The 22,966-nt window shown below is 48.8% G+C and overlaps 1 protein-coding gene across 3 annotated transcripts in view; it reads left to right on the top strand.

Moving 5' to 3' along the window:
* Positions 1-727: 727 nt before the first annotated feature.
* SASH1 (SAM and SH3 domain containing 1) overlaps positions 728-22,966 on the top strand; it is a 212,438-nt gene continuing 190,199 nt past the window's right edge. For 2 of the 3 annotated variants that reach the window (XM_056126078.1, XM_056126077.1), the window contains exon 1: positions 728-978. In XM_056126078.1, the coding sequence (XP_055982053.1) occupies positions 841-978 (138 nt within the window). In that variant the 5' untranslated portion in view covers positions 728-840. The remainder of the gene's footprint in view (positions 979-22,966) is intronic. The other variant, XM_056126079.1, reaches the window with a different exon arrangement.

The following is a 22,966-nucleotide window of genomic DNA, read 5'->3' as shown; positions in this document are numbered from 1 at the left end:
CCCCGCGTCCAGGCCGACGGGAGACCAAGCAAGATTTCCTGCGATCGCCCGGCTCCCCGGGGGCCGAGGTGAGCGCGCCCTGCAGGACCGACCGACCTCGGCCCTCCCCGGGGGCAGGAGTCGCTTAAAGATTAACTTTCTGGGGCTGGCGGTGCCCAAGTGCGTCTCGAAGATTGGAAACTTGCGCGGGCGGGAGGCTACGGCGCGGCTGCTCTTTCAACAGGCGATTTGTTCTCCTGTCTGGGGCTCATTTCCATGCAAAGCGCCTGACATCAGAGCACCTTTTGTTGCTAAACGCTTTCTGTAGCATCGAGGGGAGGGAGTCCGGGGCAGCTGGAAGAGCTCATTTTGCAAGAAAGGGGGTCCGGGGAGGGCCTTGGCGGTTTCCGAGGCACCGCGGTCACGCCCGCTTGGCCCTGCCCAGACTTGCCAGGAGCAAAAAGAAAAAAAAAAGAGTCGCGTGCCTGCGTGAGTTGGTTCCCGTCCCGGGGAGGAACGCCTTGGCAGTGTGTTTGTCGGAGACTCGGCGGCCAGCGTTCCCCGCCGTCAAGCCGGGTGGTGCGAACTCTGCCTTCTCCCCCCACTCCAGAAAGGCCCGGACGCAGCCGTGCCGGGCCGGGCCGGACCGGGCAAAAGTTTCTGGAGTTGTCAGTTCGCACAGTCACCTAAGAGCCTCGGAGCCGCGAGCGCCGGCAGCGGCAGGGGTGGGGGATGCGGCGCGGGGGCGCGGCTCGCTGACGCGGCGGGCGGGGACCGGGGCCGGGGGGCCGGGCGCGCGCGCTCCTGCGGGCACCGGGGCGCCGCGGGGAGCCGGACGCACGGCCCGCGCCGGGATCGGCCATGGAAGAGGACGCGGGAGCGGCTGGCCCGGGGCCCGAAGCGGAGCCCGAGCCCCAGCCCGTGGCCGAGGAGCCCGAGACGGCCACTGGCATGTCCGAGGGCTTTTCCCGGCTCTGGACCGACGTGATGGGCATCCTGGTGAGTTACCTGCACGCTGCGGGCGCGCGGGGCGCACGCCGACTCGTTCTGCCGCTCGGCCCTGGGGGTCGCCGGGTTCTTGGGGTGGGGTGTGTGTGTGTGTGTGTGTGTGTGTGTGTGTGTGTGTGTGTGTGTTCAGGACACGTGTTGTAGGATTTCTAACTCTGATTAATAAGTAGTAAGCCACAGGTCTGGTCCAAGATATAGTATATACATTGTATTACATTGTTTTACATTGTATTAGATTCAAACAATCAGGTGTGAAATCTGGACTTGTTTTAGCCGGGACACCTGCTGAGAAATCGGCGTGGGGGGGGGGGCGGGGGCAAGGCTAACGAAGTCCCTTCCAAGCGTCGATGTAAATAAACAGGGGTTGGCCGAGGTCCCTGTCGCCGCTGTTGGATTTGAGAAGACGTTGGTGGCTTCTCCGTTTGGTGCTCGGGCGGGGAGAGGGAAAAACGCGCAGGTTCCCCGTAACCGGAAATACCCCCAAGTTGGTTGTCTGGACTCAGTTGGCCGGTTTTGCATTTGTAGGTTTACAGGCTGTTTGTTGTCCTATGTTTGGGACGGGGAACAATAGGGCCGATTCTGTGAAATCTGTGCTGTCATGTGTTTGGAAAGGGCCACTCACGTTTTCAACCCGCCCCGTGGAGTTGGCACCGTTTCTGAACCAAGTTCTTGAGCGAGGAGGATGGAGCGCAGTGGGTTCCAGTGCCTTGGGGGCAGGATTCGGTTTGATTTGGTGGAGCCGAAGGTTTGGCAGGTAGACGGGAATCAGATGGCCGGGGGGTTTATTCTAGGCAGGCATCTTAATCCACCCATAAAATGTCCATTTTTGCTTAAAGGTCTGGGATTGGCACTTGTTGGGAACTCCTTGGAGAGAGGACTCCAGAATTCCAGCAAGGGACATTTGACTTTCCTAATAGGACATGCATTATTTCAAAAGAAACTTCTTTTTGGGAAGTGTTGAAGAATGCAATTCCCTCCCCTACTCCCGCCCCCCCCCCCTTTTTTTTTCCTAACGCAAAATAAATCAGCTTATTGGGCTTTGGACTGAGTTCTGGTCACTTCCCAGCTCTCACTGACCGTGACTCGGGAGATGACACTGATTCTCAGAGGTCCAGCTAAAATGATGTATATGTAACTGGCTTGTAATAGGTGCTCAATAAATGGAGAGTCTGCTCTTTGTTTTTTTCTACAAGCAGCCTTGACTCATCTTTCCAAACTTCCAAGTGGAAGTTGGAAAGTTTTTCAGTTTTCAGGTGTCATTTATTTTTGGTCACTCCCATGGGTGTCAGAAGATTTCTATTTGTTCTGCGCACTCTCCGATTTTTTGTTGTTGTTGTTGTTGCTGTTGTTTTTGGGCCACATCTGGCAGTGCTCAGGGCTTAGTTCTGGCTTTGCACTCAGATCACTCCTGGCTGGGGTCCGAGACTGTATGGGGTGGAACTCGGATGGGTCATGGACAATGCAAATGCCCTACCTGCTGTACAGTCCTTCCTCTTTAATCTTAAGGGGCTGGAGCGATAGCACAGCGGGTAGGGCGTTTGCCTTGCACGCGGCCGACCCGGGTTCAATTCCCAGCATCCCATATGGTCCCCTGAGCACTTCCAGGAGTAATTCCTGAGTGCAGAGCCAGGAGTAACCCCTATGCATTCGCTGGGTGTGACTCAAAAAGCAAAAAAAAAAAAAAGTAGTATTATAACAGCATATAGATTTATTTACACAGTCGTGAAGTCACAGATATTTCATTAACCCCACTGCCCCTCCCCCACGTGTTTGCCTTTCATGAGCTGTACTCAGACGATGAGTCCCTTTCAGTGAAATTCCAGAACATTTGGAAGTTGTGCCTGCAGACTGTTTAACTTTGCCCGAGCAGGAAGTTGATGGTGTTATTTCTTGCTTAGATCTCACTCTGTGATTTTTCAGTCACTGAGAAAATGGGGTTGACAACATCACATGGCATCCTTCCCCGGGGCATGGGCTGGAGACGGAGGGGCACCGGGCTTGTTTTGGAGGCGAGTGTTGGCAGGTGGCATGACCGGAGACTTTGCTTTTCCCTTCCTTAGCAGATTCCAGTATGGCTGGGTCAGTTGCTGCAGAGTGCTTTGGCGGAGTTGCACGAAGGGGTGAGGCTCCAGACATGCAAACCTGTTATTCAAAGGGCAGATGCAGGAGTAAAGAAAATAGGTATTTTTCTTACAAAGCTAATATTTCCATGCGAGACTGGAAAGACTTGAAGGATTGCCTTGCACAAGTTCTATCCACTCTTAGTTCCCCATCTTTTAATTTTTCTTGGAATTAAGAGTAGGATATCAGGAACGATCCTTGGTGAAATCCGGAGGAAGACAGGGCTTACCTCGCCTTTGTTCTGTGTGCATTGGAAAATCACCAGATTAGGAGCCAGGCTCCTTGCTTTCTGCTGCTGTTAGAAAGCTCTCACCCAGTGCTTGTCAGAAATGGTATCTTTGGGGGCTGGAGCGATAGCACAACGGGTAGGGCGTTTGCCTTGCACACTACCCACCTGGGTTTGATTCCCAGCATCTCATATGGTTCCCTGAGCACCGCCAGGAGTAATTCCTGAGTGCCTGAGCCAGGAGTAACCCTTGTGCATCGCCGGGTGTGACCTAAAAAAAGCTGAAAAAAAAAAAAGTATCTTTGAGGAAACATCAAGACTGAGGGGCCAGAAGAAAGAGTATAGAGGTTAGATAGCACAGAGGTAAAAACGCTGCTGGTCTTGTAATGTAGCTGTTCCGGCTAGGGTGGTTCAAATCCCTGCACTACCAGCTATGAACCCTGAGCCTTGCCGGGTCGGGTGGCCCACCAAGGGAAGATGGTCATGTTTCTCTGCTCTGACCGAAATGAAACACACATTTCCCTTATTTTGTATTTAAAATATTTTGCAATCAGCCTAGACCTGTGAAATGATTTGACCAGTGCCATATGCATTTGTTAGTGACGACTGTTCCTCTCACCTTCATGCCCTGTACTTGATGCTTAACTAGCCCAGATCCACTTAATAAAAATGTTCTTACGTCAGAATGCTTCACAGGCCAGGAATCAAACCCTGGGCCTCACGCAAGGCCTGCACGCTGCTCTGTACCACTGAGCTACGTGTGTGTGTGTGTGTGTGTGTGTGTGTGTGTGTAAGCGAGTGTGCAGGATTTTAGGGACATGCGATGTAACAGATTCTTCCACTACTGAAACTTAGGAGAGGAATAGAAGTTCGGAGGGGAATTTCTCATCCAGTCATAACTGTAAACAAACTTCAAAGTCTGTTAGTTTCAAACATTTCTTTTAGGAGAATGAATACACTTTCTGTGTTTTGAATGATGCTGGGCATTTGCCACAGGGCATTTTGCTATTTCTAACCCAGGAAGGGGTGTTGCTTAAGAAACAGATTTTTTTTCAGGGGCTGGAGCCATAGTACATAGAGCAGGTAGGGTGCTGGCCTTGCATGTATCCAACCTGTGTCCAATCCCCAGCATCCCACATATATGGTCCCCTGGAGTACCACCAGGAGTAATACCTAAGTGCAGAGCCAGGAGTAATCCCCGAGCAGTGCCAGGTGTTGCCTAAAAATCCAAAAAGCAAAAAGAAAAAAGAAAGAAAGAAAAAAAAAAAAACAACCCTAGAAACCTCAGTCTCAGTCAGTCCAGGATGGTTCTTCGATTTCTTTGGGACACTGTAAATTAATTCACTCCTTGAAATCTTGAAAGGAGTCAGGAGAGGGATGGACGTAGGATGATTGGACTCATTTGTGGCATATGAAAAATATATATATATGAGACCAATATCCAAGGATTTTAGAAACAAGGACCAGGAAGGAGGACTGTTCCATGGTTGGAAGCCTATATTAGATGCTGGGGGGAGAAGGCAGAAGGGACCACTGTGGCATTCTGGATAAGAATTGCATGCTGAAATTAGGTAAAAGGACAAACATGATAACCTGTCAGTACCTGTATTGCAAATCATAATACCCTGAAGGAGGCAGGGAGAGAAGGAGGGGGGATAACAGGTAGTTTGCCGGGCTCTCTAGGGCCAGAGGAACTGAACCTGGGTCGACCACGTGCAAGACAAACGCCCTACCCGCTGTGCTATCATTCCAGCCCAGTACAATGGGTAAAGGGGTAAAAGGGGTAAAGGCCCTCCCGTTGATCGTCGATTTGCTCGAGCGGGCCCAGTAACGTCTCCATTGGAGACTTTGTTGTTACTGTGTCTGGCATATCGAATACTCTCGGTAGCTTGCCGGGCTCTCCGAGAGGGGCGGGGAATCGAACTCGGGTCGGCCTTGTTGGCCGCGTGTAAGGCGAACGCCCTACCCGCTGTGCTATCACTCCAGCCCAGTGCAATGGGTAAGATGCAAAAATAAAAACAAATTGATTCACTGCCACACTGTTCAGTATCATTCCATAGCTGCTTTTCTGTAACTGGTAACAGCATGTTTATTTACAGAAATATATTCTAATGTTTGGCATGAAAATGTTTGAGGTTGACAAGAGTGATGCATACTAATAACTGTATGTAAATAGGTGTAGGATTAAGAGAAAATGAGTTTACAAATATTCTACGACTTGTGAGTGCCTGTGGGACAGGGTTAGTGTTTTTCTTGTTATTTTTAATCATCAGTGCCTGGGACTTACTGGGTCCTGAGAACATGGTTTGACTAAATTAAAAACAAACAAACAAAAACCCAACAATGCTGCCTCTCAAGTGCAGGAACCACATCAAAATACAGCTCTGTAAAAACTCATGTCCTGCTTTAGTGGGGTGCACTTATGAAGACAAGAATAAGTTAAGTCCATGCACCAGCTCCCATTTCGCTGGTTATATCATCATGCAAAGGAAATTCCTGGCACTTCCAAGTGGTTATGATAATGGCAAATTGCAACATGTTTGTAAACCCCGAGCAATTAAACCATAGCCTTCTTGTGAAATCCCCGGCCTTCTGTTTGAAAACTGCTGCAGCGAGCCTGGGCTGTGGGTAAGGCTGGGTTTTCAAAGCACATCACCTTTCACAAGGACATGCTTACTTTTGGCCCCAAAGTGCAAATGAGTTAGAATCCTGTGCGATCACTTTCCTCTTGAGGCCATACTGTAGACACATACTCCTTTTCCATTCTGTTTTCCTTATTTAATCTTTTGGTGTGTGTGGGGAGGGCAGTTGTTTTTCAGAACAGAAATTGCTCAGGTTATTAGATAAGGTAGATCATTTTCTCCCCTGCTCATTGATTACCCATTTGGTGTAATACTTTATGATCATTCTTAAAGTTTTCCCTTAAGTCCCTCTTGAGACCTAAGCCGGGTCTTTTTAAAAACTGAATTGGGAAAGGAGAGGATGGGAGTTGTTAAGTGCCCATTGTTTGCAAGATCCTGAAAGATGCACCTCCCCCAACCCTTAAATTTCCTCTGTTGGCGCTCTGTTCCTCCTGTCTACACCCATTTCCTAGCTCTGCTTAGAAAATGCAGTTTGTATGGCTGGAGGGTGACTCCAAACCTTCTGCTTTTCTAGCTCCTAAGAAAGCAACAAAAAAGCATCTTAGTGGTAGCCTTCAACCCACGGAACTATTGGCCATTGGCTGTGATGGTTTCTTCCCTTTCTTTTAAAAGACCCTCCTTTGCTTTGTATTTTTAGGGAAAGTGTGGGGGAGGGGAGAGCCTTTCAAAGGGAGAGTGCTTTGAGCCTCTACTTCTGTCCATTCCTGGATGCCTGAGGCAGCTCAAGACTAAATCATCAGTCTTGGAGTTGGAGAGTCAAATTTTGCATCTTTTTTTTTTCTTTTGCTTTTTTCGGTTACAACCGTGATGCTCAGGGGTTAAGTCCTGGCTCTGCAGTCAGGAATTACTCCTAGCATTGCTCATGGGACCATATGGGATGCCGGGGATCGAACTTGGGTTGGCTGCATGCAAGGCAAATGCCCTACTCGATGTACTATCACTCTGGCCCAATTTTTGCATCTTGGAATGTGAGAATCAGCCCCAGTTTGACATTTTTCTGACTTCGTACCTACTATACTGACTTCGTACCTACTATACTACTATATTGCTCTGGTTCCTCATTTATAAGTTTTATTTTCAATGTACTTACTTTTGGTTTGGGGACTGCATCCTGTATCACTCAGGGGCTGTTTGTGGCTCCATGCTCAGAAGGGACCCTGGCAGTGCTCTGGGGACCATATGTGTTCAAGTACACCTTAGCTCATGTTCTGTCGCTCTGACTCTTGCCATTGAGACTCAGTAAGGAAAATTAGAGGGGAGAGAGTGCAGATAGTAGAGCAGGTAGGGCAATTGCCTTGCATGCAGCTGGCCTGATTTCAGTCCCTGGCACTGATATGGTACCCCAAGCTCTACCAGGACTGATTCCTGGGTGCAGAACCAGGAGTAACCCCAGGGCATTGCCAGGTACAGCTCAAAAAGAAAGAAAGAAAGAAAGAAAGAAAGAAAGAAAGAGGAAGGAAGGAGAGAGAGAGAGAGAGAGAGGGAAGAAGGGAGGGAGGGAGGGAAGGAAGGAAGGAAAAGGAAAGGAGGAAAAGAAGGGAGGGAAGAAGGGAAGATGGGAGGGAGAAGAAGGGAAAGATAGGAGGAAGGGAGATGAACCTTTTGGACAGAGCAGAGAAGGAATAAAGGGAGAGCCGAGATCTTTGGGTCAGTGCCTGGGTCTCCAGGCGAAGGCTGCGGAATCATTCTGTAGAACTAGCAAAGGGTTTTCAGCTTACACGTGACCTACTCGCGGTTCTGTTTTAGGGGGAGGCCCTAGCGACCAGACCCAGCCAACGCACAGCGCATGCTCTACCACCGAGCTGCACCCCTGGGCCTAGAAAGTCACTTTTGCGGGCTATGAGTTTGGAAGGAGACAAGAGAAGAGTGCTGGAACTGTTGATGAAACATCAGTTGTCTGTTGTCTTCCGCTTTCTGTTAGGCCTAGTACTTTTTCTTTCTTTATTCATTTATTAAGCAGCGTACGGCAGCTCTCAGGAGCCATCCTGGATGCCTGTTTAGCGATCACTCCCAGAGATGCTGGGAATTGAACCTGGCTTGCTTACAGCAAACCATGTCTTCATCTCTTTGAACTATCTTCATCCAATCTCTAAGCTCAGTATATTTTTTGAGGGGGAGCATCCCCAACAGTGCTCAGGGCTTACCCCTGACTCAGTGTCCAGGGATCGCTCCTGGCTGAGCTCCGGGGACCCTCAAGGGATGCTGGGGATGGAATCATAGTTGCCATGTGCCAAGCAAATGCCCAACCCACTCTACTATGACTCTGGCCCTACATCACGCTTAATTTTGAGGTCAGGTGTAAGTTTCTGGCCATATGCATTTGGCCTTTTTCAGATGGCATTCGCGTTTATTTATTAATTTACTTCTGGTAATAAGACCCGAAAATGGGGGGGGGGGCATTCCTCCTGACGTGTGCTCCAAGCCAGTTGTTTGGTGTCCCCATTTCTTTGGTTCCATAATGCTTCAGCATTCATTCTTTATGAGGCGAGGCGTCTCCCAGTGATAACCCCGTGGCTGGTACCTTTTCTTGTTTGTCAACCCAGGGAACCCAGATGACTGCTCCTAGACGCGGCCTCCTCAGGCATATGGTGTCTGAGACTCAGGACAAAAGCTTACTAATGGGATCATTTTTCCCCTCTGTAATCTGTAGTTTTTTCTTTGCTCAGGGGTCTCTCCCGCTGTCTTTTTCCTTTTCTACAATGATTGCTGAAAACAGGAGCAAGTTGATATTTAGGATGAGCGCCCTGGACCAGGCTGTGATTCCTCTCCTGATGGGGAAGCCCTGTCGTTTTTTTTCCTGGGGAGGCGCTGACTCATTTCCCTCGGCCAATTTGGGTGTTTGATTTCATTGGCTGTTACTTCGACCTCGAGAGCCAGTAGCAAGTGGTCAGTCTCTGAGATTGTGGCTTTCTTCTCCCACCTCACAGGCAGAGTGGGTTTAGAAGTGACTTACCATCGTAAGTTTTCCTAAATGTGCCACTGAGAAGGAAAATTAAAAAGTGGCAGTGTTTACTGAGTCTTAGTGACTTTAATGATTTATCCTAGTTGATTTTTGTTGCCTTTAGTTTATTTTGCCTAAGACTTACTTTTGGCCACGTTCTCCCCCAAGTTAAAAATATTACTTTGGGTTCTTTTTAAAAATAGTATTTTATCTAAGGATAGTAGAGATAAGGGCCAGGAGGATCGCTCCACGGCTTGGAAGCTGATCTCTTGTGCTGGGGGAAAAGGCAGCTGGGAGAGAGAAAGTACCACTAAGTAAATGATGGTTGGAGGGATTGCTCGGAATGGGAGATGCGTGCTGAAAGTAGACTATGGACCAACATGATGGCCGCTTAGTACCTGTATTGCAAACCATAACATCCAAAAGGAGAGAGAGAGAGAGAGAGAGAGAGAGAGAGAGAGAGAGAGAGAGAGAGAAAGAGAGAGAGAGAGAGAGAGAGAGAGAGAATGTGCTTACCACGGAGGTAATATTGGAAATATTGGTGGTGGGGTATGGGCAGGGGTGGAGGAATGGGTATTATGGTATACGTACCCGAACATTGTATGACTGAAACGTCATCATGCAAGTTTGTAAATCTGTAATTGTATCTCACAACGATTTATTAAAGTAAAAAAAAATAGTGTTTCAGGCTGGGAAGAAAGCTCAATAGATTTGAGTGTGTACTTGAATGCAGGAAGCTGGGGTTTGATTCCTTGCCCTGAATGTGCCCCATCTCCACTCCCCAACTTTGCCAGGGGCCACCTCAGAGCCAGGAGTGACCCCTGAGCACTGCTGGTGTGGCCTTTAGAAACCAAAACAACAACAAAATACTAGTAAAAATAAAAATACTAGTAAAAATCAGTGTCTCAAAAATGCCAAGCTTGAGTCTAGGAGGTAGTTAGTATAATGGTAGGTGCATGTCTTGCATGCGACAGAACTACTTTTGAGTTCCCAAAGGGTTGTCCAGGTCCCTCCAGGAGTGATATCTGAGCAGCAGTTTAATTCCCAAACATTTTTTTTTAAGACCTTGAGGTTATAAAAGAGTTGACTTATTTGAAGAAGGAGTATCCTAACTTAAATAAGTATTTTTGCTATCAATCTATGTTTTCAGAGGACTTTAAAGATTTTGCTTAACTATCAAAAAAACTTGGCGTAGGACCTGCCAGCATGAAGGGACCTGGGGCCTGGGTTTGAACCTGGGCTCCACGTGGTCGCCTGAGCACCATCAAGAGCTAATTTTCTTTCAGTTTCCAGGCCACACCTGACAATGTTCAGGTTTACTCCTGGCTTTGTACTCAGGAATTAGTCCATATTGGACCATGTGGAATGCCAGGCATCGAACCCAGATCAACCCATGTGTAGGGCAGATGCCCTTCCGGCTGTACTGTCGCTCCAGAGTAAGAGATAATTCTGAGTACATAGCTGGCTGTGGCCCTCAAGCAAACACTGCACCTCCCTTCCCCCTACCCCGCCACAGAACACACACACAATACCCCCCCCCCACACACACACTCACATGTATACACACACACACATACAGTCAACAACTTGATAATTTCCTTGTTTGAAAATGCATATATTTGGGCTGGAGCGATAGCACAGTGGAGAGGACGTTGGCTTTGCACACAGACAACCAAGTTTTGATCCCCAGCATCCCATATGGTCCCCTGAGCACCACAAGGAGTCATTCCTGGGTGCAGAGCCAGGAGTAATCCCTGAGCATGGTTGGATGTGACCCTATAAGCCAAAAAAAAAAAAAAAGGAAAAAGGAAAAAGAAAATGCCTATATTTGAAAAAATTTTTGATGTTTGTTGTTTGGACCATACCTGGTAGTGCTTAGGGCCTACCTTCCATCACCTTGGTATTTGGTATTTGGAGGGCACTTCCAGTGATGCTCGGGGACCACACGATGCCAGGGATGGAAGCCAGACTGCATGCAAATCATGTGCTCTGGCTCTTTGTGATGTTCTCTGTCTAGCCCCCAGTTTTTTTTTTTTTCCCCAGTGAAAATATCAATTCAGATTTGCTTCTACATCTAAAAAAGTGACCAGACTTATGGGATATGGAGGATAGCTCCATGATTTAGAGCTAGGGTGTTAGAAGCATTTGGCTGTGAATTTGATCCCCATTACAACGTCAGTGGTACGGTCTCAGTGGCTCTGTCCCAGAGCCACAAGCAACTGGAGCACATCAGGGTGTGTGTGTGTGTGTGTGTGTGTGTGTGTGTGTGTGTGTGTGTGTGTGACTCCTAGGTATCACAGCAATAATAAAAGGAAGGAAGGGGGAAAACGTGACTAGTAGACAAGACTTAGATGCCGGAGAGATAGAACAGTGGGTACCACACCCTGCCCATTCCGATTCCATCCCTGGTACCACGTATGGTCCCCTGAGCACTACCAGGGATCTCTCCTGAGCTCAGAGCTGGAAATAGCCCCTGAGCACAGCCAAGTGTGGCCTAAACATGCCTCCTCCCAGTTGTATAAGGACCATAGTTAGGTGTTTGTGCAACCCCATTAAAAATGGCGAGAGTGGGACTGAAGTGATATTCCTCTGGATCGGTCACTTACCTCGTACCAGCAGACCTGAGTTCAATCCCTGGAACCCTAGATGGTTCCCCAAGCCCACCAGGTGTGATGACTTATTAGGAACATATGACATGTTGGAAGTAGTAACAAATTATTTACTTTTATTTGATTTATTTAGGTATTGTGCTTACACCCAACAGTGCTCAGGGCTCATACCTGGCTCAGTGCTCAGGAGTGATCCTTGGCAGTGCTCAGGGAACCAAGTGTGGTGCCAAGGGATTGGAATCAGGGTCAGTCACATGCAAGACCAGTGCCTTAACACTCCCGTACTCTCAGCCTGATTCTATTTTTTGGATTCATACAAAGCATTAAATTTGTTTTCATTATATTAATTTTGCTGCAACCTTTTCCAGGGTTTTATTGAATTAACTACTGTTTCAGGATCACCAGTAATTCCTTTTGGCTCTTGATGTCTGTCTGTAGCCTCCAGACAAGATCTTATTAGAGCATCTCATGGTCGTTAGACAAGATTTTATAAAAGCATACTATGGTCATGGTGGTCCCCCACCAGAATACCCCCCACCTACTACCTGCAAACACCTTTTCAGTATGATTCTGGCAAAAAATGGGATATCTTTGAGGCTAACTTTACGATGCTCCTACAGAAAATCTGAAGAAATTTAATATCTTTGAGACAGTGAAGATCCATGCACCATCTGGGGCTGGAGAGACAGTAGAGACGGGAAAGTGCTCGCTTTGCACATGTCTGACCCCCTTTCAGTCCCCGACACCACATGACTCCTGAGCCCAGAGCCAGGAGTAAACCCTGAGCCCTCCCGGATGTGGCCTCTAAACATTGTCCTCCCATTGTGCATCGATTTGCTCGAGCTGGCCCAGTAACGTCTCCATTGTAAGACTTATTGTTACTGTGTTTGGCATATTGAATACTCTCAGTAGCTTGCCAGGCTCTCCAAGAGGGGCGGAGGAATCGAACCAGGCTTGGCGGGGCTGGCTGTGTGCAAGGAAAGCGCCCTACCACTGTGCTATCGCTCCAGCCCCTAAACATAGATAAGAAAAGCTCATGCTCTGTTGGAAGGATCAGAATGTTTCATCTGAAAACCAGATTTAATGGTGAATTTGTTTTGTGGGCGATTTCCCAGGAAAGCTTGGGCCGGCCAGGTTATAGCTGCTGTCCAGGGCTGGCCTCGCTGACCTTCCCCACATGTGGCGCCCAGGTGTGACTTCCGGAAAGCCCGGAAAGCCCATGGTAACTCTGGTGCAGTGGTTGGCCTTGATTAGGATGTTATGAAATGGAAGCTCTATGCTGAGCATTATTAGAGTAAATAGGTGTCAAATGATTCATAGATGACGGGCCATGAAAGATACAGTAAAATCCGGGTGATGTAACGCAGTGTTGGCCAAGAATTATGTGTGTTTCGACAGAACCCTGGGTCGGGGAGCGGCCCCCGCGTCCTCTATCAAAGAACTCATCAGCCTGTCCCTTCGCTGTAGGGCTCGGCATTCCTGGGCCCAGGCAGGGTTACCCTAGAAACCAGGAGCCCAGAGCCCAGCGGAGCTGAGAGTGTAAGCTGCTCCGTGGCTGGGCTGCAAGGAGTCTTGTGCAGAAATTACGTGCATGTTACCAAAAACTTTTACACTTGCCCCATGCCTTGTTCTCTCTGCCCTGCCTAGTGTCTTTACCTGCGTGGATGCACTGATGACTGTCCTTGCTGGGATCCACCGTGCTTTGCCCTAACTAAGTCACTTAGGCCTTTTCCATCATGTTCACTTTTCCATCATACCTGCGTGCGTTTCATTGACCCCCCCTTCCTCTTTCTCTCCTCCCCTTTCTTTCTTTCTTTCTTTCTTTCTTTCTTTCTTTCTTTCTTTCTTTCTTTCTTTCTTTCCTTCTTTGCTTTTTGGGTCACACCCAGCAATGCACAGGGGTTACTCCTGGCTCTGCATTCAGGAATGACTCCTGGCGGTGCTCGGGGGGACCATATGGGATGCTGGGAATCGAACCCAGGTCAGCCGCATTCTAGGCAAATGCCCTACCAGTTGTGCTATTGCTCCAGCCTCTCTCCTCCCCTTTCTGCCCTTACCTCCTCCCGTCCCCTCCCCTCCCCTCCCTTCCCTTCCCCTCCCCTCCCCTCCCCTCTCCTCTCTTCTCTTCCTCCAGTTCCCTCTCTTCCTTTTTCCCCCTCTTCCCCTCCCTTCCTCCTTGTGCTTTAGGCTCATATTTGGCAGTCCGTGGGGGCTGCTTCCAGCTTTGTGCATGTGGGTCTCTCCTAGCCATGCTTAGGAACCATGTGGTACCAGGGATGGGACCCGGGCCTCCATGCACTTAGCCTGCAGACCTATCTCCATTGCCTATCTTCTAGCACTTCTAATCGTCAGCTATTTCTTTTGTTTTCCTGTGGAATAGGTAAAGATCCTCATGAGGTTCTCTCTCTGCCAACTTTTGCAAATAAGCCTCCAAGATAGACCAGACCCAAGTGGTTATGGGTTCTGTTAGTCTTTAGGCAACTCTCAGGGGTTACTCTGGCTCTGCCTGCACTCAAGAATCACTCCTGGCGTCGCTTGTGGGACCATATGAGATGCAGGGGCTCGAACCCGGGTTGGCCACGTTTAAGGCAAATGCCCTGCCCACTGTACTATCACTGCGCCCCCCCCCCCCCCCATTTTGCTAGTCTCGGAACAGGATTTGGGGTAAAACCTGAAAGTGGCAGACGGTGTTGTTGCATCTGTTCCTCTGGCTGCCTGGACCATGGGGTCTTGGATGCTGTGTGGGTTTGGGGGTCACCCAGCTAAACACTCGTCCTTGAAGGCCCACTGATTCCAGAAGACAGAGCGAAGCCAGGCCTCCGGGTCTCTGACTGGCACGCTGTGAGCTTGTCTAGAACAGCATAATTGCAGGTCCCATGATCTCTAGTTTGTTCTCCTATTATAGAGAACAGGAAGGGCCCCACTTCCACAAGACTGGGAAAGGCGAACTCTATCCCATTTTCGCCTAAGGGTTTTCAAGTGACCAGGCAGTTCTTTTTTTTTTTTTTTTTTTGAAAAATAATATTAGCTTTTGTTTTATTTATTTATTTTGGCATGGGGGCCACACCTGGCAGTGCTCAGAGGTTTGTTCCCGACTGTGCTCAGGAGTGTCAGGGATTGGGAAATCAAGAGTACAGTCACATGCAAGGAATATGCACTTACCTCCCAAGCCATCTCTTCAACCTAGGTTTTTTTGTTTTATTTTGTTTTTAGGCCACATCCATCGATGCTCAGGGCTTATGCCCAGGACAACAGAATCTGCACTTTGGAATTACTCCTAGTGGTGCTCTGGGGACCATATGGGGTACCAGGGATCAGACCCAGCTCAGCTGCATGCAGGGTAAACACTTAACTCATCTGGCCCTTAGCCTAATTTTGATATAAAGAAAAAAAGTCAAAGTTGGATGTAAAGCAACAAAGTCAAGGTCGGGATATGGCATGCTGCCTTACCATGCATGAAGCTCCTGGGTTTGAGCTCCAGCACCACAGGGAAAACAATAATAAAAAAAAAAGAGATTTTTTTTAAGGTACAGAAACCTATTGTTTGCGTACCTACAGATTCACTTGCAGACAAGTTCAAGAATGTTTGGTTTCAAGTCCTTACATATAAAAAAGAAAATCCAGGGCAAGAGTTCCTTAAGGGCACCAGGTTACAGATGGTTCCAGAAGATCAGCCAAAGACCAAGCGAACAAGCCAAAGCAAGATTGGTTTGAGTGATTTGCTAGTCGGGTCAAGATCAGTAAGCACGGAATTATGCAATGCAGTCTGGCAGTCCCCAGAGATGAGGTTCTGAAAGTTGTTTTGGTTGAGAAATGACTTAGCGGAATGACTGGGGTGGGAGTAGGGGGTACTGTCTTCTGTTGTCCCAGGAAGCTCCCAATCAAAACAGGCTTTATTCATGCTGAGAATCGTGTCCTGAGGTTGCAGCCGCATCTCGGCTGAGACTGAGGCTGTGACTGACGCTCAGTGTTGTATAACTGGGGAGATGGCCAAGCTCGGAAATGGTTTTTACAGCTGAGGGCGCTCACATTTTTTGTCTTTGAATTTCAGTCAGTCCTCCTTCAACCATGAGCAGCTTATTGGCTCTCTGGCTTCCGATTTTCTTTTGTCCTTTTTTAGAACAGACACAAAAAAGGACGCGAGAATATGAAAGAGTATCAGCACATATCATGGTCATAGAGAAGGGTGCAGGGGTATGGAGGTAGGATCACTCTTCTTTGCTGTATAGCCAAGGGGACTGAGAAACTGATTCCTTCCCAGTTCTGTGTTCTGCCCTCCTGATGCTCAGAACTCACTGGATAAAGCAGAACATTCTGGAATATACCCCCTAGTCAACCACTGTAATCATTTCATTCCCCAAAGAGATTTGAGTGGAGGTTATTTGTGTGTGTGTGTGTGTGTGTGTGTGTGTGTGTGGTAGTTGGTGCCTTCTTTGAAATTGCCGAAAGGCTTGGTGGAGAGTCCTTTGTGATGACCATGTTATGGGACAGGAAGAGTGGAGGACCCAATAACAGAAATTTATTTTTTTAAAGTAATGTGATTTACAAGTTGTTATCAGTGTGGTTTCACACATAGAAATTCCAGCACCACAAACCCTACATGCCCCAGCACTGTCCCTCCCCCCACCCCCCACCCCATCCCCTGTCCTCTCCTAGAGTGGATTCCTTCTGGAAACCAGTTCTCACTTTCTGTTTGCTTTTTTTTTTTTTTTTTTTTTTTTTTTGCTTTTTGGGTCACACCCGGCGATGCTCAGGGGTTACTCCTGGCTCATGCCCTCAGGAATTCCTCCTGGTGGTACTCAGGGGACCATATGGCATGCTGGGAATCGAACCTGTGTCGGCCATGTTGGCTGCGTGCAAGGCAAACACCCTACCCGCTGTGCTATCGCTCCAGCCCATGTTTGCTTTTTTTTTTTTTTTTTGGCTTTTTGCATCACACCCAGCATCAGTTCCCCCGTGTGCAAGACAAACGCCCTACCTACTGTACTATTGCTCTAACCCACTTTCTGTTTTCTTTGGGCATTTTTATTTCTCTATCTTGGTCCTTTTTTTTGGGGGGGGTCACACCCGGCGATGCGCAGGGGTTACTCCTGGTGTTGCACTCAGGACTTACTCTTGGAAGTGCTGGGGGGACCATATGGGATGCTGGGGATCAAACCCGGGTCAGCCACATGCAAAACAAATGCCCTACCTGCTGCGCTATCGCTCCAGCCCCAGCTACCTTGGTTCTTTATATCCCACACAGGAGAGAGTTCATTTTATGTGTCTGTCCCTCTCCTTGGACTAATTTCATCCAGCACTAACTACAGATACATCCCTGTAGGGGCAAATTGCACAATTTCATCTTTTTTTTTTCTTTTGGATGAGGGCTCACAGCCAACAATGCATAGGGGTGATTCCTGACTCTGCACTCGGGATTTACTCCTGGTCAGGGCTCAGGGGACCCTATGGTATGCTGGGGATTGAACCTGGGTCTGCCACATGCAAGGCAAATGCCCTACCTGCTGTACTATTGCTCCAGCCCCTGCACTCAGGAATTACTCTCAGCGGGGATATTGTATGCTGGGGATCGGACTTGGGTATGGTGCTTGTAACACCAGTGACTTACCCACTGTATTATTTCTCCAGCCCTAGTTCATCATTCATCTTTTCTCATAGCTGAGTCCTATTCCATTGTGTAGATGTGCCATAGTTTCTTTATCCAGTCATCCATTCTTGGACACTAGGGTTGTTTCCAGATTTGGGCTATTGTGAATAGTGCTGCAAGGAGCATAGGGGTGCAGGTGTTTTTTTCTGAATAGAGTTTTTGAGCTCTTCAGGTAGATGCCAAGAAGTGAAATTGCTGGTTCATATGGAAGGAAGTTCAGTTTCTTGGTTTTCACTTGTTTGGTTTTAGTTTTGGTTTTTGGGCCACATCTAGTGATGCTGAGGGGTTATTCCTTACTCAGTGCTTAGGAATTATTCCTGTGCTCAGGAGGTCATTTGGGATGCCGGGGATTGATCCCAAGTCTGCTGCATGCAAGGCAAGTGCCCTACCCACTGTTTTATTGCTCAGTTCCTTGCTTTTTAAAGAAATGTCCATATTGTTTCCCCAAAAGGTTGGACAATTAAACATTTGCACCAGCAGCAGTGAATCAGAGTGACCAACACTGGTTATTTTTGTTCTTTTTGATGTGTGCCAGTTTCTCTGTATGAGGTGATACTCATTGTTTTTAATTTGCATTTCCCTGATGGCAAGTGATTCAGAGCACTTTTTCATCTTACAGCCATCTGTATGCCTTCCCGGAGGACATTTCTGTTCTTCTCTCCCATATATATATATATATATATATATATTTTTTTTTTTTTCTTATTGTGTCAAATCCCGCAGTGCTCAGGGCTCTGACTCTGCACTCAGGAGTTACTCCTGGCGGTGCTTGGGGGCACCATATGGGATGCTGGGAATCGAACCTGGGTCAACCGCATGCAAATCAAATGCCCTACCTGCTGTACTGTCGCTCCAGCCCTCCTCCCCATATTTTGATTTTTTTTTAAAGTTCTGCCAGTGCTTTATATATCTTGGATATTAACACCACCCCCCCACCACCACCCCAATGTGTGAGGTGTTTGCTCTGTGTGCAGCTGCTTCTGTTGTAACTGAGGTTCGATTTCTGGCACTGTATGTAGTTTCCTGAGCACTGCTAGGGGTTGCTCCTGAGCACAAAGCCAGGAGTAGTCCCTGAGCACTGCCGAGGGTGTGAAAAAGTACCATTCACCCCAAAAATTAGTACTAAGAAGGGTAGAGTCTCTGGATCTTGGAGGTAATCTCAACTTGAGACTACCTGATATGACAGCCCTCCCCCAGCCCCACACACACAATTCTCAGAGACTGTGGGGGATGTGGAGAAGGGAATTGATTCTTTACTGGGTCGCTGAGCATGAGAGGATAGGGACGAGAATGGAAATAGGTTTAAGTGCTTTGCATTTTATTCTCTAGATCTTTTTATCGGACATCTCAATGACTCTCTTATGGGACATTTAATCTCTTATGGGACATTCAGGTTCAGTTCCCCCGAATATACTTTAATTCTCACCAGTGGTTCAGAATACACACATTCAGAGGAATGCCAGTATCGTGGCCTCTAAAGGTATTCCAGAATAGTGAGGGAAAAAATGAAACTTTCTAGGTCACACGTTGCTCTTCCTTTTGGAAAAGCCCCCCGCAGTGGGTTACTGGTGATTGCTTCTTCCAACTCTGAGTCAATGATTTAAGCCTAAACCCTTGTCACTTCCCTTAGGAGACTGTTACACAGCCCAGTACACGTCCTATTAAGAAACTTCTGGTTTGCAGAGGAAAAGGAAAGTTGTCAAGTTGAAAAGGAGGAGGAAGGAAATTGATGAAAAAGGCCCGGGAGTTTCCTGTGATGACCTGAACCCTCCACTCTTCTTTGGGTACAGACTACCACAGTGAGCCCTGGGCATCCAGGCATCCAGAGCACAGCCACTCGAGGCTGTCCCTTCAGAACCACACTGAGTCTGTCACTTGGCATCTAGCAGGGCAGTGGGCAGAGAACGGGTGGAGACCCATAATGATTGGGGTGTGGGAGGCAGAAATGCAGAAGTTTGAAGGTCCTGAGCACTTAGCGCTTATGATTCAGTTTCCCAGGAGGATGTAAGGTTAGAAATGGCTCTAGCAAAGGCAGGAAGTGACTCGAGTCCGAAGGGAAGCTCATGTGAGGTCTGGGTGAGGGAATGTTCTGGCTGGTGGTGCTGCCTCAGCTCAGCCACTGTCCTGGGGGAGCCCTGCAGGAGACCCCACGAGAGAGGGAGCATCCTTGCCCAGTGTTCTCCCTGCCAGAACCAGCCTGCAGCCACAGTGAGACAGGAAGCAAGAAGTGAGGAAAACAACAAGTTTTGATGTTGCAAAATGAAGGATAATTCCCCCCATGAGCAGAAACCTTTTCTCAGGGTTATTTTACTCTTTTCCGTAGTGACCAGGTCAGTTCCTGGCTGTCACACTTCACTGGCTACAACTCACAGTTCTGCTGGGCCCACTCGGCATGGTACCACACTTCTCTTCTCTTGCTCTTGGTCACCTCTGCTTGTGGCGTCCATCCCACATTGCTGTGCTGTAGAAGGCACCATTGCTTTCCAGTCTTCTTTTAGGTTTTGGGGTGACACCTGGCACTGCTGAAGGCTTCCTCCTGACTCTGCTCAGGGATCATTCTTGGCAGAATTCAAACCCAGGTCAGCTGCGTGCAAGTCAAGCGTCCTACCTGTTGGTCTTAACCTGATGGGTGTCTGAGACCTACTCCTGGCCCTGTGCTCAGGGATCACTTCTGTTTTTGTTTTGTTTTGTTTTGTTTTGGGGCCATACCCAGCTATGCTCAGGGATTACTCCTGACTCTGAACTCAGGAATCACTCATGGTGTGCTCGGGGGACCATATGAAGCGCTGGGAATCGAACTAGGGTCAGCTGCGTGCTACTAGGGTCAGCTGCGTGCTAGGCAAGTGCCATACCCACTGTCCTACCTCTGCAGCTCAGGGGTCACTTAAGGAGGTGCTCATTTGTAGTGCAGGAGATGCAACTGAGGTGGGCTGCATGCAAGACAATACTCTCTCTCTCTCTCTGGCCCCAAGACTGCAATTTCTCCCGGGGAATCCAAATGCTGTGATATCTTTCCTAAAGTCCATTTTCCGATGCATAGTTCTTGACTGCAGGTTTAGTGAGAGGGGTCATGACTCTGGGAAGATGAGATATATGTTGAGAGGAGGTGCAGGCCAGGCAGAGGCTATGCCAAGGGAGTGGACAGCAGAGGGTGGACCCGAGAAAGTGTGGGCTCCAAAAGCGATGAAGCTTCATTTGAAAGTCAAAGAATTTGGTTTACAGGAAGGTTTGTCTGGACTTGGTGCGATGCCACCCAGTTTCTGGGTGTCTGGCGTGAAATGATGGGCTGCTGTGTGTGGGGCTTGATCAGCACTTCATCTGGGGCCTTAAGATGGTTATTTGAGAAAAGAGAAAAGACGAGGGCTTATACTCCTCCCGGAAGTTCTCATCTTCCCTTTTCATCTTGATCATGGGTGTGGATGGATTTAGGAGTTGGTAGGCAATTCATCATAATTTCAGGTGCGGATTTCATACTTCTTTATCATTGCCTGCGATTCCTCTTTTTCGTTTTTTTGGGCCACACCTGGCGGTGCTCAGGACTTGCTCCTGGCTCTGCACTTGGGAACCAATACCCCAGGCTGATCCTGGAGGGCGTGGAGGAGCCTCCCTCTGGTGCGAAGAGTTCTCTCGGACAGAGCAGTGACCCCCTGGATCTGGCATTGGGAAGGAGGAATCCAGCTCATCTCTGAAACTTTGCCTTCCCAAACGCTCCCTGAGGGGCTAATTGTGTCAGACTTAATTAAGTGCCTCCCCAATCTCTACTACCTCCCTGTGACTGTTGCTAAAAATAAAATACTTGATAGAAAGAGTATTTTATCTCACATCTCAGGGAAATGTGCAGACAGTGAATTCTCACGTGTGCTACTTAGGAGAGTTGGCGAAGATTTATGGAGCATCAGGACTGGAATAATATAGTGCGGCAGGTAGGGTTCTGTTTTTTTTCTGTTTCCTTTTTTTTTTTGGCTTTTTGGGTCACACTCAGTGGTGTTCAGGGGTTACTCCTGGCTCTGCATTCAGGAATCCTCCTGGCGATGCTCGGGGGACCATATGGAATGCCAGGGATAGAACCCGGGTCAGCCACGTGCAAGGCAAACAAAGGCTCTGGGTAGGGGTTTTATTGCTCGGGCCCTGGGGTTCTTAACTTGTATGCAGCTGACCTGGTTCAATTTTTGGCGCCACATGATCCCCAAACAGACCGGGAGTGGGGGCTGGAGAGATAGCACAGCGGGTAGGGCGTTTGCCTTGCACGCGGCCGACCCGGGTTCGATTCCCAGCATCCCATATGGTCCCCTGAGCACCGCCAGGAGTAACTCCTGAGTGCAGAGCCAGGAGGAACCCCTGTGCAACGCCAGGTGTGACCCAAAAAGCAAAACAAACAAACAAACAAACAAACAAAAAACCCAAACAGACCGGGAGTGATTCCTGACGAAAGAGCAGGAGTGAGCCCTGAGCACCGCTCTGTGAGACCCACAAACAAACAACAACAACAAGATTCGCAGACCTTCTGCTCCATGCAGTGCTGGCCTATGTGTGTGACAGGCTCACAGAGGGGAGGAATTCCAGCAGGATCAAGCAGGTGCTGCCTCCAAACCCATGTCGGTTTTCACTGGGTGTGAGAATCCATGTCCTTGATGCGGTCATTTTCTCCCCAGAGCTGGGGCCGAGGGCGCACTGGGGATGGGTCAAGTCTGGGAAGGCCAGACACAGGCCAGGCAGCTAGTCTGACCACCTCCTTGCTTCCAGGGACTGGCTGGTAAGAGGGTGGACCAGGACATTGGGGCCGAGCAGAGAAAGGAAAGACAGAGTGTCGGACCCTGGACTGCCATGAACAGCATTGCAGGCATGGCTGTAGGGCGAGAGCCCACCTTTGGAGCAGGGGGCTGTGAGTTTGATGCCTGCAGCCGCCCATACGTGCTCAGTGCACTCCGTGTGGGAACCTCAGCTCTGGGGGAGAGTTGAGGAGCCAGGTGTGAGAGCCTCACAGCGGAGCGTGCCTGGAGCAAGATGCTCTGTTGAACTCAGGGTGCCAGCAGCCGGGAGCACGCTCCCCTTACCCATCGTGTTGTGTTTTCCTGAGCTGAAAGGGTTTTTGTTGTTTGGCCGGCACACCCCACGCTGCTCAGGGCTTCCTCCTGGCTCTGCGCTCAGGGGACCCTGTGGGATGCTGGGGATCAAAGCTTGGCTGGCCATTCTCTCTCCAGCTGCTGAGCTTTAAGAGTTAAAGCACCCCAGTCCTTACAGGCATCCTTGGTTGAGCCAGATCCCATCCACACCCCCATTCTTCATTTATTTGTTTATTTATTTGCTTTTTGGGTCACACCTGGCGATGCACAGGGGTTACTCCTGGCTCTGCACTCAGGAGTTACTCCTGGTGGTGCTCAAGGGACCATATGGGATGCTGGGAATCAAACCTGGGTCGGTCACGTGCAAGGCAAATGCGCTACCCACTGTGCTATCTCTCCAGCCCCCATTTATTTATTTATTTATTTATTTTTGTGGTTGAGGCGTCCATACCTGATGGCTCTTGGAAACCACACAGTGCCAAGGATAGAGCCTGGGGCTTCTGCATGCAAAGCATGTACTCAGTTTGCTGCACTTTCTCCTGGGCCTTCGTACCCACTCTTATTTGGGGGTTGCAATGCCTGGTGGTGCTCAGGAGCTACTCCGGGCTCAGTGCGCAGGGACCTCTCCCAGTAGTGCTCCAGGGACCATGCAGTACTGGGAATCAAATTTGATGTCCATGTGTGAAACATGCTGTGCATTCATAGCCTGTTGAACCATCGCCCTATGGCC

Source organism: Sorex fumeus, unplaced genomic scaffold (genome assembly GCF_029834395.1).
Source record: "Sorex fumeus unplaced genomic scaffold, SorFum_2.1 ptg000061l, whole genome shotgun sequence".
NCBI classification, from domain to species: domain Eukaryota; kingdom Metazoa; phylum Chordata; class Mammalia; order Eulipotyphla; family Soricidae; genus Sorex; species Sorex fumeus.
Note: the sequence above shows the minus strand (reverse complement) of the source record. Positions and strands in the feature narration are given on the sequence as shown.